We start from the raw sequence: 13,089 nt of genomic DNA, 5'->3' as shown, positions 1-13,089 counted from the left end.
TTTTTTCCAATATATTTTTAATGACAGAATTTTTGCATAACTAATATTTAACTGTTGTAATTGGTAGACTCTCAAAAAAAAAAAAAAAAAAGAAGCTGTAATTGGTAAATAATAAAAATAATGTTAATAATGAGATCATATGAATATAATGTTATTCTAATTAAATATTGTTATATTGGCAAGTTGTGAAAAAGATGGTTAAAGGTGCATTTTATATTTCTAGCATTTTTTTTTAAAGCTAGCGATCTCTTTTTAGTTGTTTATGTAAGTATTTAGTGTCTGTTTGGAAATAGCTTATTTAGTTGAAATTGAAATTTTTTTACTGAAAGTATTGTAAATAAAATTAAAAAGGTAACTAAAATAGTACAGTGAGGCCTATAAATAGTACCAAAAAGTGCAATTAGACTCATAAATAATAGCAAAAATAAACTAAATAGTAAAAAAAACTAATTTGCCAAACACATACTTAATTTTTTCCAAAAATCTTGATTCTTTACTTGTCTTAGTTGGCTTGGACTAGCCTTTAATTTTTTATATTATTTTTTATTAACTAAAGACAGATCCAAAGAAAAAAGGAGCGACTCTAGTGGACCAGTAGTCCAAACCTTTAATGTTTTAATTTTTTAATTAACTAAAGACTGATCCAAAGAAACAAAAAGAGTGACTCTAGTGGACCAGAGACTGATCCAAAGAAAAAAAGAAAAAAAGACACTCTTTTTTCTTTATTTTCTTTGGATCAGTCTTTAGTTAATAAAAAATAATAAAAATAATTAAAGACTGGTCCAAGCCTACTAAGACAAGAAAAGAATCAAGTCTTCAGTCTTTATACTTTGCCAAAAAATAATATTTTCATGCGTTTTCTATATTGAGGAAGGTATATTATTACATTATTATTAGCATCTTTTTTTTTTTTAATCCAATTTCTATATCATTGAAGAAGCTATATTGTCATGCCTTATATAACTAGTCGTTAACATCCTTGCATAGTAAAATTGTTACTAATTTAATAAGGCTAAATTTCGAATTACATTCCTAAAGTTTGAGAGTATTTGAATTTTATACTCAAAGTTTCAGAATTTAGATTTTATTCTCTAAATTTCTATTCCGTTTGTATCAACAACCCTTTCATTTATATTTTCTATTAAGTGTCATATAAGCTTGTCACATGTGTTTAGGTCATTCAATTGACATGAGCTTATATGACATTTAACGGAAAATATAGACCAATGCAAACAAAATAGAACATCAGAGAATAAAATTCAAATTTTCAAATTTTAGAGTGTAAAATTTAAATACTCCCAAACTTTATTGATATAGTTTACAATTTACCTTAATATTTAACTTCACTTGGAACAATCTTAGTTAGAGGAACTTATACTTATGCCATTTAATAATAGTTTCCTGCGTTTTCTATATTGAGGAAGGTATATTCGTACTTCTCTATGTTTTTCTTATTAAGATGTACCACAATCATCTTCTACAATCTAATTGTTAACTGGGATCGTCCTCAGAGTATTTTAATATTTTTCCTTTTTAGGGTTTTCACTCTATGAACATTCCTTTTTAGGGTTTTCACTCTATGAACATATATTTGTCATATATGGGTCATTCTACCGTACTCCCTCAAAAAATAAGGGGGTACGGTACCCACCTATATCTGAGCCGTTAATTTATTATCATTTTGATCTTGACCGTTAATGAAATTTTAAAGGTTTTTGGTTACTGGTTAAGTAGGTTTTATATATAAACAAAAAATTAAAACATTCATTATGCTTTTCAGCCTTTTTCTCCTTTCTCACGTTTGCTTCTCTACCTCTCTACTTCGTTTGCACATTGCTCTGTTTGCCTCTCTAAACAAAACCCTCAAATCAGACAGTTGATACCACATCTGCAGCGCACCCACAAAACCCTTAGAGCTCGGCGCACCCACAACCTCAAATTGGAGGCGCTTCTTCTCATCCAATCCAACTCGTCAACGCCGCTCTCTAATCCATATTCAAATCAGCGGCGCACTCATATCCAATCCAACTCGGCGGCGCTTCATCACTTCTCGGACGACTCGGCGGCGCTTCTTCTCTTCCATTCTATATCGGCGGTGCCACCCACAATCTTCAGGTTCTCTCTTTACATATGATTATCACTGATATGGGTTTATATTATTTCTCTAAACTTTGTGGGTTTATGATATTATTGTTTTGTTTGAGTTTCGGTTCTTATATATTTGACAAATTAATCTTTACACCGAAGGGCTTGACAGTCCACCACTGATTGCCTGTTGCCGATGCTTTGGCAAAGAAATCTTGGGTTGGGCTAGAACTAGAACGTCAGGTTTGGGTTGAAGACTTACTTGGGGACATTATCCCCCTTGCTATGTTTGATTAGTTTTCTTATGTTTTAATAAAAGCATTGTTTTGTCTTATAGACTGGTTTCTCAAAAAAAAGAAAAAAAAAATCAGTAGAAACACTTACAAACTGCAAGACTATCTAATATGTATTAAGCCTCATCTTTAATTTTTTTTATTTTTTATTTTTATTTATTTTAGCTCTCCTCACTACCTCCTTAAATGTATCATCCTCTCACAAGTCAATGTCCCCTCAAGATCTCCAATAATTCGAGCTATCCGAACCTCAAGGCCCCTTTGAACTTCCTGAAAGAGAGTTCTGACACTATCAGCAAAGCGTTTCATGTCAAAGCTGGCAATCTTATTTATTTCTTCAGTGACCCCAACAAATCCAAAAGCAATCTTGGATTGAATTTCCACCCATTTCTGCCCTGTTGCAACTATGTGTCTCTGCAGCTGAAATGTTTCGTCTAGGAATTTTTGTAGTGCTTTAGTTTCTTCCTTTGGTCTTGCTGTACTAGAATGTCCACCACTCGCAGTTAGATTATGCTCATGCTGAAAAATATAAAAAAGAAACCATACGTAAATGACTACATTTTTAAACTGCCAAAAGAGAGGCCAATGAGAATGTCATATAGTGTGTTAGGCCCTAATTGAAGCCAAACAGAAGCACCGATATTTAAAAGAGATGGTTGAAATTTTGCAACTATCAAAGTGTTGAGAACACTGAATTGCCAAAAGTCAATTTTATTTTCATAGTTTTTTGAACTTTACTGAATTAATCCAAGCTTACCATGCGTTTGGAAAGGTCATCTGCCTTCTCTTGAAAGGACTAGTACCTGCCAACTTGTTTATTCAGCAAAGACATCAATGCAAGGAAACTCTTGATCCCAATTTGCCCATTATCATTGCTTTCTGTATCTTCAAGGCTTTCTTGCTTCCCTGTCAATCTCTCAAGCATTAGAAGTTGCTGCTTCAGCCTTTTGATCTTATAAGAAACTTGAAGAGCATGAAGATCCATCCTCCAAGGAGAATTGTTTGTCTTATTCAAGGGCTGACTAGATGATGCCAGGTTTTCAGTAACATCAATATCCACTGGACTTGTTCTTCCCTCTTTTATAGGACCCTCATTGGCAATTTCCTTATCATCTTCTAACTCTTTTTCAGGAGAATGGGCTATTAAACCTACATCCTTGGACTGGTTAAAGGATGAGTTTCCTTCTTCTTTCTCAGCATCTTCCTCTTGACACAAATCCTCCGAATTTGGAGTCCTTGTTTCTTGCTCTCTCTCATTCTGTTTTCTCTTATTGATAACTTCAGAGCCAATGGGCTTGAGATTGCTTGGAAGGCCTGAAAAGAAAGAAGCACAAGATCAAAGGTGACTGTGGTGAACTGGCCAAGAACCCTCCGATACTTAAGTTAGTTTTCTCTCTTGAAATTAGGAATTCCAACTCTAAAAGTGGTGAAAAACTTACTTTGATTTCATATGGCTGAGTCCTTTTATAGTGAGCTTTAGAGTGGTTACTTGTTTAGTAACTTCCTCAACGTGGATGGAAGTTAGAAGGTTTAGACTTAATTTCTACAACTGCCATAAGAAGTTAAGAACTTAGTGGGAAGTTAGAGCGATGGATAAGAATTTTGCTCCTACTTCAGAATAGTAGAACGTAGTCTGAATCATAAGCTTTTGGATATAGATTTACTTCGAAAATTTCTAAGTTTTTGGTAGTCGTCTAGGTGACTCCATGCTGGACAACCTTCTTACACTTGGATGACCTTTCTGGTCTTGAACGACACTATGGACGAATTGGAGATAGTCTAATTTTTGGTTCACCATCATATATAAATAATAAAAATATAAACATCAAGAAAATGACCTCAACTATGAGGATGAAACCGTCAAATGTAAGAAAAAAATAATAAAACCATCAAATATGAGAAAAAAATGTCACATGTGATGTTGGAACTGCACAATGTGAGAATAAAACGTTAAATGTGAGAAAAAAGTAAGGGAACCATCAAATGTGAGAAAAAAACTGTTACATGTGATGTTGGAACTACACAATGTGAGGATGAAATCGTCAAGTGTGAGAAAAAAATAAGGAACCACCCAATGTGACAAAAGAACTGTCATATGTGATGTTGGAACCACACAATGTGAGGATAGAACCATCAAATATGAGAAAAAGAAAGTAAGGGAACCACCAAATGTGAGAAAAAATTGTCACATGTGATGTTGGAACTGCACAATGTGAGAATAGAACGTTAAATGTGAGAAAAAAGTAAGGGAACCACCAAATGTGAGAAAAAAACTGTTACATGTGATGTTGGAACTACACAATGTGAGGATGAAATCGTTAAGTGTGAGAAAAAAATAAGGAACCACCCAATGTGACAAAAGAACTATCATATGTGATGTTGGAACCACACAATGTGAGGATGAAACCATCAAATGTGAGAAAAAGAAAGTAAGGGAACCACCAAATGTGAGAAAAAATTGTCACATGTGATGTTGGAACTGCACAATGTGAGAATGGAACCGTCAAATGTGAGAAAAAAGTAAGGGAACCACCAAATGTGAGAAAAAAACTGTCATATGTGATGTTGAAACCGCACAATGTGAGAATGGAACCATCAAATGTGAGAAAAAGAAAGTAAGGGAACCACCAAATGTGAGAAAAAGATGTCATATGTGATGTTGGAACTGCATAATGTGAGAATGGAACCGTTAAATGTGAGAAAAAAGTAAGGGAACCACCAAATGTGAGAAAAAAACTGTCATATGTGATGTTGGAACTGCACAATATGAGGATAGAACCATCAAGTGTGAGAAAAAAAGTAAGGGAACCACCCAATGTGACAAAAGAATTGTCATATGTGATGTTGGAACCGCACAATGTGAGGATAGAACCATCAAATGTGAGAAAAAGAAAGTAAGGGAACCATCAAATGTGAGAAAAAATTGTCACATGTGATGTTGGAACTGCACAATGTGAGAATGAAACCGTCAAATGTGAGAAAAAAGTAAGGGAACCACCAAATGTGAGAAAAAAACTGTCATATGTGATGTTGGAACTGCACAATGTGAGGATGAAACCATCAAGTGTGAGAAAAAAGTAAGGGAACCACCCAATGTGACAAAAGAACTGTCATATGTGATGTTAGAACCGCATAATGTGAGGATGAAACTGTCAAATGTGAAAAAAAAAAAAAAGTAAGGAAATCACTAAATGTGAGAAAAACTGTCACATGTGATGTTGAAACTACACAATGTGAGAATGAAACTATCAAATGTGAGAAAAAAAGTAAGGAAACCACCAAATGTGAGAAAAGAACTGTCACATGTGATGTTGGAACTACACAATGTAAGAATGGAACCGTTAAATGTGAGAAAAAAGTACGGAAACCATCAAATGTGAGAAAAGAACTCTCACATGTGATGTTGGAATTGCACAATGTGAGGATGAAACCGTCAAGTGTGAAAAAAAAGTAAAGAACCACCCAATGTGACAAAAAAATTGTCATATGTGATGTTGGAACTGCACAATATGAGGATGAAACCGTTAAATGTGAGAAAAAGAAAGGAAGGGAACTGCCAAATGTGAGAAAAAAACTGTCATATGTGATGTTGGAACTGCATAATGTGAGAATGGAACCGTCAAATGTGAGAAAAAAATAAGGGAACTACTAAATGTGAGAAAAGAACTGTCACATGTGATGTTAGAACTACACAATGTTAGGATGAAACCGTCAAATGTGAGAAAAAAGTAAGAGAACCACCAAATGTGAAAAAAGAACTGTCACATGTAATGTTGGAACTGCACAATGTGAGGATAGAACCGTCAAGTGTGAGAAAAAAGTAAGGGAACCATCCAATGTGACAAAAGAACTATCATATGTGATATTGGAATTGCACAATGTGAGAATAGAACTGTCAAATGTGAGAGAAAAAAGTAAGGGAACCACCAAATGTGAGAAAAAACTGTCACTTGTGATGTTTAAACTGCACAATATGAGAATAGAACCGTCATATGTGAGAAAAAAAGTAAGGGAACCACCAAATATGAGAAAAAAACTGTCACATGTGATGTTGGAACTGCACAATGTAAGTATGAAACCGTCAAATGTGAGAAAAAAGTAACCTGATGTAACAGGTTACCTACTAGTGGGTACCGTACCCCCCCTTTTTTTGGGGGGGGGGGTACCGTAGAATTACTCATATATATGCATGTGTTTATGATTTGTCTTATATTGTTGAATGTGCTAATACATAAATATTGTGATTCGATTAACTAACGGATCAATATTTGAATCAATTTTTTAAAATTGGCAGTTAGGGAATTTAAGGATTTAAACCATAACTTTCATAGTTGTAATTGCTACGTATTGATAAAAAAATTACCTAAAGAATTTTTTTTAGATACAATAGAATTTTCACTTAGAAAGGGAAAATTTATATGTTATAATTTTTTTATTCCCAAATTCAGCACGATAGAAGAAGTTAATAAAAAATTAAAGCCTTTATATTTTATATACTAAATCTATATATAGAAATAGAAAGCATACCCGCCACCCAATGGAGAAATTATAAATTTATTCCAAGGACCAATTAAGTTAAATATGTATAGAAATTTTAAATCCAAAAAATAACATCTCTCTTTCATATATACACACGTATATGGTATATATGCTTGTAACACCTAATATGATATAAAATATTTTATTTTCTTGTAAATATAATAGAAATAGGGGAAAATGCCAAGAGACCTCCTAAACTTTGGGGTAGTGGTCATTACACCCCTTGAACTTTTATTTTGGTCAATTTACTTCTTGAACTTTACACACGTGACAAATAAAGAAATCTGTTATTCCACTGTTAATATATTAATGGAATAGTCACATGACATGCACATGAACTTTGAAAACCAAATTCAATCGTGAAACCCTATGGAAAGAAGAAAAACCTAGGAGAGAGAGAAGATTTGGGGTTGAAGTTCTTTGTGCCACCATTATCACCGTTGCAACATCCATCAAGTTTGAGGCTGATAATCAAAACAATGAGTTGAGTTTGTTCACTAAGAAGGGTTTGTTCGCACAAGCTTATGACCTAATTACCATATTTTTTTTTCTTCATGCCCTCTGTAAAGTTCATAGTGGTGTTATATAATTGGTGCAAATGGCTAATGGGTTTTATTAGTTGAAGTTTCAATGATCTTTTCAACGCAATTGGTATGTGGCTAGTCAATGATAGTTTATGGTTTTGCTTTTCTAGTAGGATTTGTTTGAACATGGGTATTTGAGATTGAAAGAGGAATCTTCGGTGGACCATGCGCTTTTGCAATTAAAGGTTGCTAGAATTAAATTGTTGTATTCGAATGAGTTTCTGTTGGAGTTTCATGGTCTGGTTTAATTTTCGAGGTTGGGGTTTATGTGAACTTGTTTGTTTCATTCAAGTTAATGGAAATTGGTTACAAATGAGAAATTGGAGGTAAAAACAATTTATAATCTGGGTTTGTTTTTGTAGTAAGAACAATTTATAACATGGGTTTTGCGGGATTGAATCTGTTTTTATTTATTTATTTTAAAGTTCACATACTTGTCATGTGTCTATTCCATTAGCATATTAACGGCAGAATAACATGTGCGTCTTTTTAGCGAATGTGTGAAGTTCAGGGAGTAAATTGGCCAAAATAAAAGTTCAGGGGGTGGAATGACCATTATCCCAAAGTTCAGGGGGTCTCTTGACATTTTTCCCATAGAAATATTTATATCAAGTTAGTCTTTACATTGGTCCAAAAAATATTAATATTTTTTTTTTATCCGGTCAATTTGTAAATTGTAACTCATGAAGTATCTTTTAAATCATTACTAATATTCTTTAAATAAATAAACATTTTAAAACAATATTTTTTGTTAAATAAATTAGAGATTGCACAGTTAGAGTATATTAATAGTTTTAAAATTATGAAGCATATATAAATTTAATCAATTTGAAATAATTTAAATAATAAATGTCACTTTACATGCTTAAACATATACCGGTAATATAAATAAACCGAAGAAAACCCTTATTTTAATTTTCATAGATAACAAGTGCAATAAATATCTCTAGCCCTTAATAACAAAATCCATAATCTTCTTCTTCTAAAAATAAAAGAATAAAAGCATGTTATTTGTATCTCTAATTCTCCAAACATAAATTTAATAATATTTTATTTTTAAAAAATGATAAATGCTTCAATTGTGGAGATTTACTTATCTATTTTCATATAAGAACATATATAATTATATATTGAGTATACTTTGGTTTAATTAGTCAGAGATCTATGATGTAAGAGTAGTAAGAAGAAAAATTAATGAATTAGTCATGGACACATAATTATCTATTTTAGGAACAAATTCTTCTAAAAAACACACACAAAAAAAAAATTATATATATGGAAAAAGAATACCTTAAGTTGGGAATTGGGTTTGGGCTTGCTTCTGGGTTTGGACTTTGGACCCTGGATTAGTGTGGGTTATGGGATTTGGATCTGCCTGAAACATGGGTGGGCTTTGAACAAAGGGTGTCACTTTCGGGGTTGGGCTTGAGCGTTCAGGCTTCAGCCCAAAGCGGAATTCTCTTTCAGTCTTCCTTTTCTCTCCCGTCTCCTTTTTGCTTTGTCTGGGAATTTCTGTAAGAGTGCGAGTGAAGTGTTGGGATGGTTCGTCCATGGTATATGCTTGTGTGGGTTGCTACCCGCTGGTGTGGTGTTCAAGTTGAAGTTGAGGTAGTGGTTTGGATATTTGACCTTCGAGTTTTGTGGCAGCGATTGATGATGGGTAGGGTGGTGTGATGCTGCCGGTGTTGTGTGTGTGTGTGTGTGTGTGATTCGTGGTGAGAGTACTCTGCTGTACCTTAAGTGGGGTTTCTGTATCTGAGAGCAAGGAAGATGAGGATGTGGAGTGGATGACTGGGAGAGTGGGAGCTTTAAGCCATTAATTATTGTGCAGAAGAAAGAGGGGAAAAGGAGAAAAAGTAATTTGATCACTGGCTAGTGATGATGAATCCGACACTGAAAAAGACTTTGCACTTCAAGCTAAAGCAAGAGCATAAACTTTTGAGTTGCCTTTACCACTATAATAAACTTCTAGCTCCAAAGACTGATCTACATATTGCAGCCCTTCTGGATGACTAATAAGCTGGTTTAGTTCCTCTAACTCGTCCATGTAATGTTGATAAAAGAACTGAGCTGTGGTTAGCTACGCATGATTTCCTTTTTAAAAATATTGTATTTATAACATTACTCTTGCTGGAAATGTGTGCTTGATTGCCTGGTCAAAACTCAAAAGACAAGTAGAGGGGTTTAATTAGCCAAAGTACTCTAAGGACTTAATGATGGTAAGCTACTACTTGACAATGTAGTAGTGATAATTTTTGATATTTGTAATGAACTCTCATTATAAGTTTATTTTGATTTTGGAGAACTACGAGGAACATGAACTCTAAAAAAGCTGTTTAAGTGTTGTTTGTATTTGGGGAGTGTTAGATATTATGAAATTATGGAGAAAGAGAGTAGAGAGAGAATGCAAAATTTCTATGGTTCAACCTAACATAAGGTGTCCACTTCATAGTAATTTCCTTTGGAACTCTTTCACCTCAAACTCCTGTAAAAGTACAAGTTGTTTCTCATAGCTCCAAGGACACATCTCCAAGATTCGTTTTTTGTCCCTATCGTCTCCAAACTCCACTAGGAACATTTCCCCTTCTATTTCAGATATCCCTAAACCCCTGTTCGGTTTCCATAGCATCTTCAAGTGTTTTCGGAGTGCGTCTAGGACGATGAAGCGCTGCATGAGTATCTTCATCACTAAACAATTTTTTTCCGATCTCCCTTGCCGCCCTCGTGCTCTCACATCCTAGTTCTATATCCTCTCCCTCTTCTTCCGTAAAGGTTAACTTACTCCAAAGTCCTTTCAGCTCGTTTGCCATCCTTCCAGAACAAACCCACTCTCTGTTCCATCGAAAGGGGTTACCTATACTGATCTCACTGTACACAGGAGACCACTAAAACTCTTGCACAGGGAGATATACCAGACTACCATTGCCGCTACATGCAGAGACTCGAGAATATACAACCTCCCTCTGATGAGCATGACTCGAGAATCCGGTTTGGAGATAGGTGGAAAAATTGGTAGGGTGCTTGATGTGGATGTACCTGAGAAGGGTGTTCAGTGGGGTAAGTACCTGCGAGTGAGGGTCAGTGTTGACGCCATGAAAAAGCTGGTCAGGGGGAAGAAGGTAACCATCAAAGGAGGAGAAGCCAAATGGGTTTTCTTCAAATACGAACGGTTACCAAATTTCTGCTACCAGTGTGGGAGATTGGATCATGGCGTGAAGGAATGTAAGGAAAAAGCAAGTACGGAAAACAGAGCTGGTGATGAGGGAATGCAATACGGAGCTTGGCTTAGAGGCGAACCAGGGAGAAGGGGAGGTTGGGAGCAAGGAAGAATGGGGGACGAAAATGATGGAGAAGGCAGGTAGTATAAGGGAGCGACGATGAGAAAGAAGCATGTCGATGACACACTCCGGCGACAGGGAGGTGAGGAAAAGAATGACACTCACGTGATTGGATTGATCCATTGTCAGGGGACTACCCCAAGTGGGAGTTTAGAGGAGCTACGGGTGATGAGATAGAGTGAGGAGACCTTTCACAATGAAGGTAAGGTCAACTTGACATTGGAAAAGGTTATTAGCAACCTTACTCCAAAAGAGAAAGTGGGCGTGCCTCCCTTACTGCCCGTAGCAGACCTAGAAGGTGACATGGTCTGGGAAATCTCAAAGAACGAGGACGCAAGAGAAAAGACTAAAGGAGTACTGGACAAGAAGCATACGTGTAAGGATTTGGGTAAGGATTCGGGCTTAGAATCAAGTGCAGTTGGGTCATGGGCCGATGATAATTCAAGCCCACTTGCCATGACCTTCAACCAAGAAAAGGGATGGGTCACAGAGCCTTTAGGCCCAACAAGTGGCCACTGGAAACGCCTAGCTAGGAAAATAAAAACTCCAAGCCCAAATAAGGTGGATTGTACAAGCAAAACAAAACACAAGGGCCCGATTCCTTTACAAGAGCTAGACCCAAATAATATAAGCTCAAAACGCAGAAAAGGTAAACTTCAGGTAAGTAAGGTCACAGATGAGAACGGGAATATGGTTGGCGGTGAGGCGGTGGCTGCGGTGCAGCACCGCCAAGCCTCATGAGTGTTTTAGCTTGGAATTGTCGGGGGTTGGGGACTCCTCTGGCAATTCGTACACTCACCGAGGAGGTGAAGAAACAAAACCTCGTGGTGGTTTTCCTGGTAGAGACGAAGGCGAACACCGATAGGATGAAGGGCTTTCAACATAAATTAGGACTTACTCAGGGGATTATTGTACCAAGTGATGGTCAGAGTGGTGGTCTAGCGATGCTCTGGAGGGAGGGCATAGATATTCGGTTCAAGAGTTTTTCACACTCGCACATAGATGTTGTAATCCACGGTGAGGGTAAGGGCGGTCTGTGGAGGATTTCTGGGTTTTATGGGCATCCGAATATGAGTAAAAGGTAGAGCTCTTGGTAATTGATAGAAGCTTTCCATGCCCAATGCGGGATGCCGTGGGTGGTATGTGGAGATTTTAATGAGATTTTGCATCCAAATGAGAAGTTGGGATGGAGGGAGAGAGATGCAAATCAAATAAGGAGCTTCCGTGATGTTCTTAGCAGATGTGGTTTGGTGGATTTAGGTTTTGTGGGGCAGAAATTTACCTGGTGTAATGGACGGCATGGGGAGCAACGTATGCTGCTCCGTCTAGACAGAATGGTGGCTAATGAAGCTTGGCTTCAACTCTTCCCTGAGGCCAAAGTCTTCCATATTTCGATGTCGGCATTGGACCATTGTTTGTTGGCTTTGTCCCTGAACAAGTTTCAGTAGCAGAAGAAAAAGAAAGAAAGGTTCATGTTTGAAGCAATGTGGGTGAGAGAGGCTGAGTGTAAAGAAATTGTAGACATGGCTTGGAATTCGTATATAGAGGACTTAGATATGCCTATCCAGGAAAGGATTGAAAGGTATCAAAGCAACCTGAAAGGGTGGAATCAGAACAAACTTGGGAATGTGTCTAAGAATTTAAAGCAAAAACAAGATCGCCTCCAATAGCTTGAGTCCCTTAACATGCTCCACGATACAGCAGTGGAGATAAGTGCAGTCCGCAAGGAGTTAAATGAGCTCTACATCAGGGATGAAATTATGTGGAACCAGCAGTCTCGGGTACTCTGGTTGCAAAACGGAGATAGGAATACAAAATTCTTCCATACTTCAGCCAGCCAAAGATAGTGGAAAAATAGGACAGGGGGTTTGATGGATGAAGGAGGTATATGGCAGGAGGAGCAAGGAGCAACAGAGAAGATCATCCTGGGTTATTTCTCATCAATACTCAGTATAGACCATCCTTTAAATTTTGAAGCAAGTCTAGAGGTAGTGAGTGAGAGGGTGACACCTGAGATGAATAATGTGCTGCTGGGAAGTTTTAAAGCGGACGAAGTGTGGCGAGCACTCCAACAAATGCACCCCACAAAATCTCCCAGGCCTGACGGTATGTCTCCCATTTTTTACCAAAACTATTGGGATATTGTTGGTGGTAGTGTTTCCAATTGTGTACTGCAAGCTCCTAATACAGGGGTGATGCCTAGGGATATTAATAATACATATATCTGTCTAATTTCGAGGATAAAAAATC

General features: G+C 36.6%; 1 protein-coding gene and 1 pseudogene across 1 annotated transcript; one reads left to right on the top strand and one right to left on the bottom strand.

The window, feature by feature from the left end:
• Positions 1-2,537: 2,537 nt before the first annotated feature.
• Positions 2,538-9,548, bottom strand: LOC115985248 (annotated as a pseudogene).
• A 925-nt stretch (positions 9,549-10,473) lies between these two features.
• LOC115985247 lies at positions 10,474-11,580 on the top strand. The gene is made up of 3 exons (XM_031108212.1): positions 10,474-10,859; positions 10,969-10,981; positions 11,068-11,580. Exons 1-3 carry the CDS (start codon positions 10,474-10,476, stop codon positions 11,578-11,580), a joined length of 912 nt encoding a protein of 303 aa, XP_030964072.1.
• Positions 11,581-13,089: the final 1,509 nt, after the last annotated feature.

The sequence above is a fragment of the Quercus lobata genome, chromosome 4, assembly GCF_001633185.2.
Source record: "Quercus lobata isolate SW786 chromosome 4, ValleyOak3.0 Primary Assembly, whole genome shotgun sequence".
NCBI classification, from domain to species: Eukaryota; Viridiplantae; Streptophyta; class Magnoliopsida; order Fagales; family Fagaceae; genus Quercus; species Quercus lobata.
Note: the sequence above shows the minus strand (reverse complement) of the source record. Positions and strands in the feature narration are given on the sequence as shown.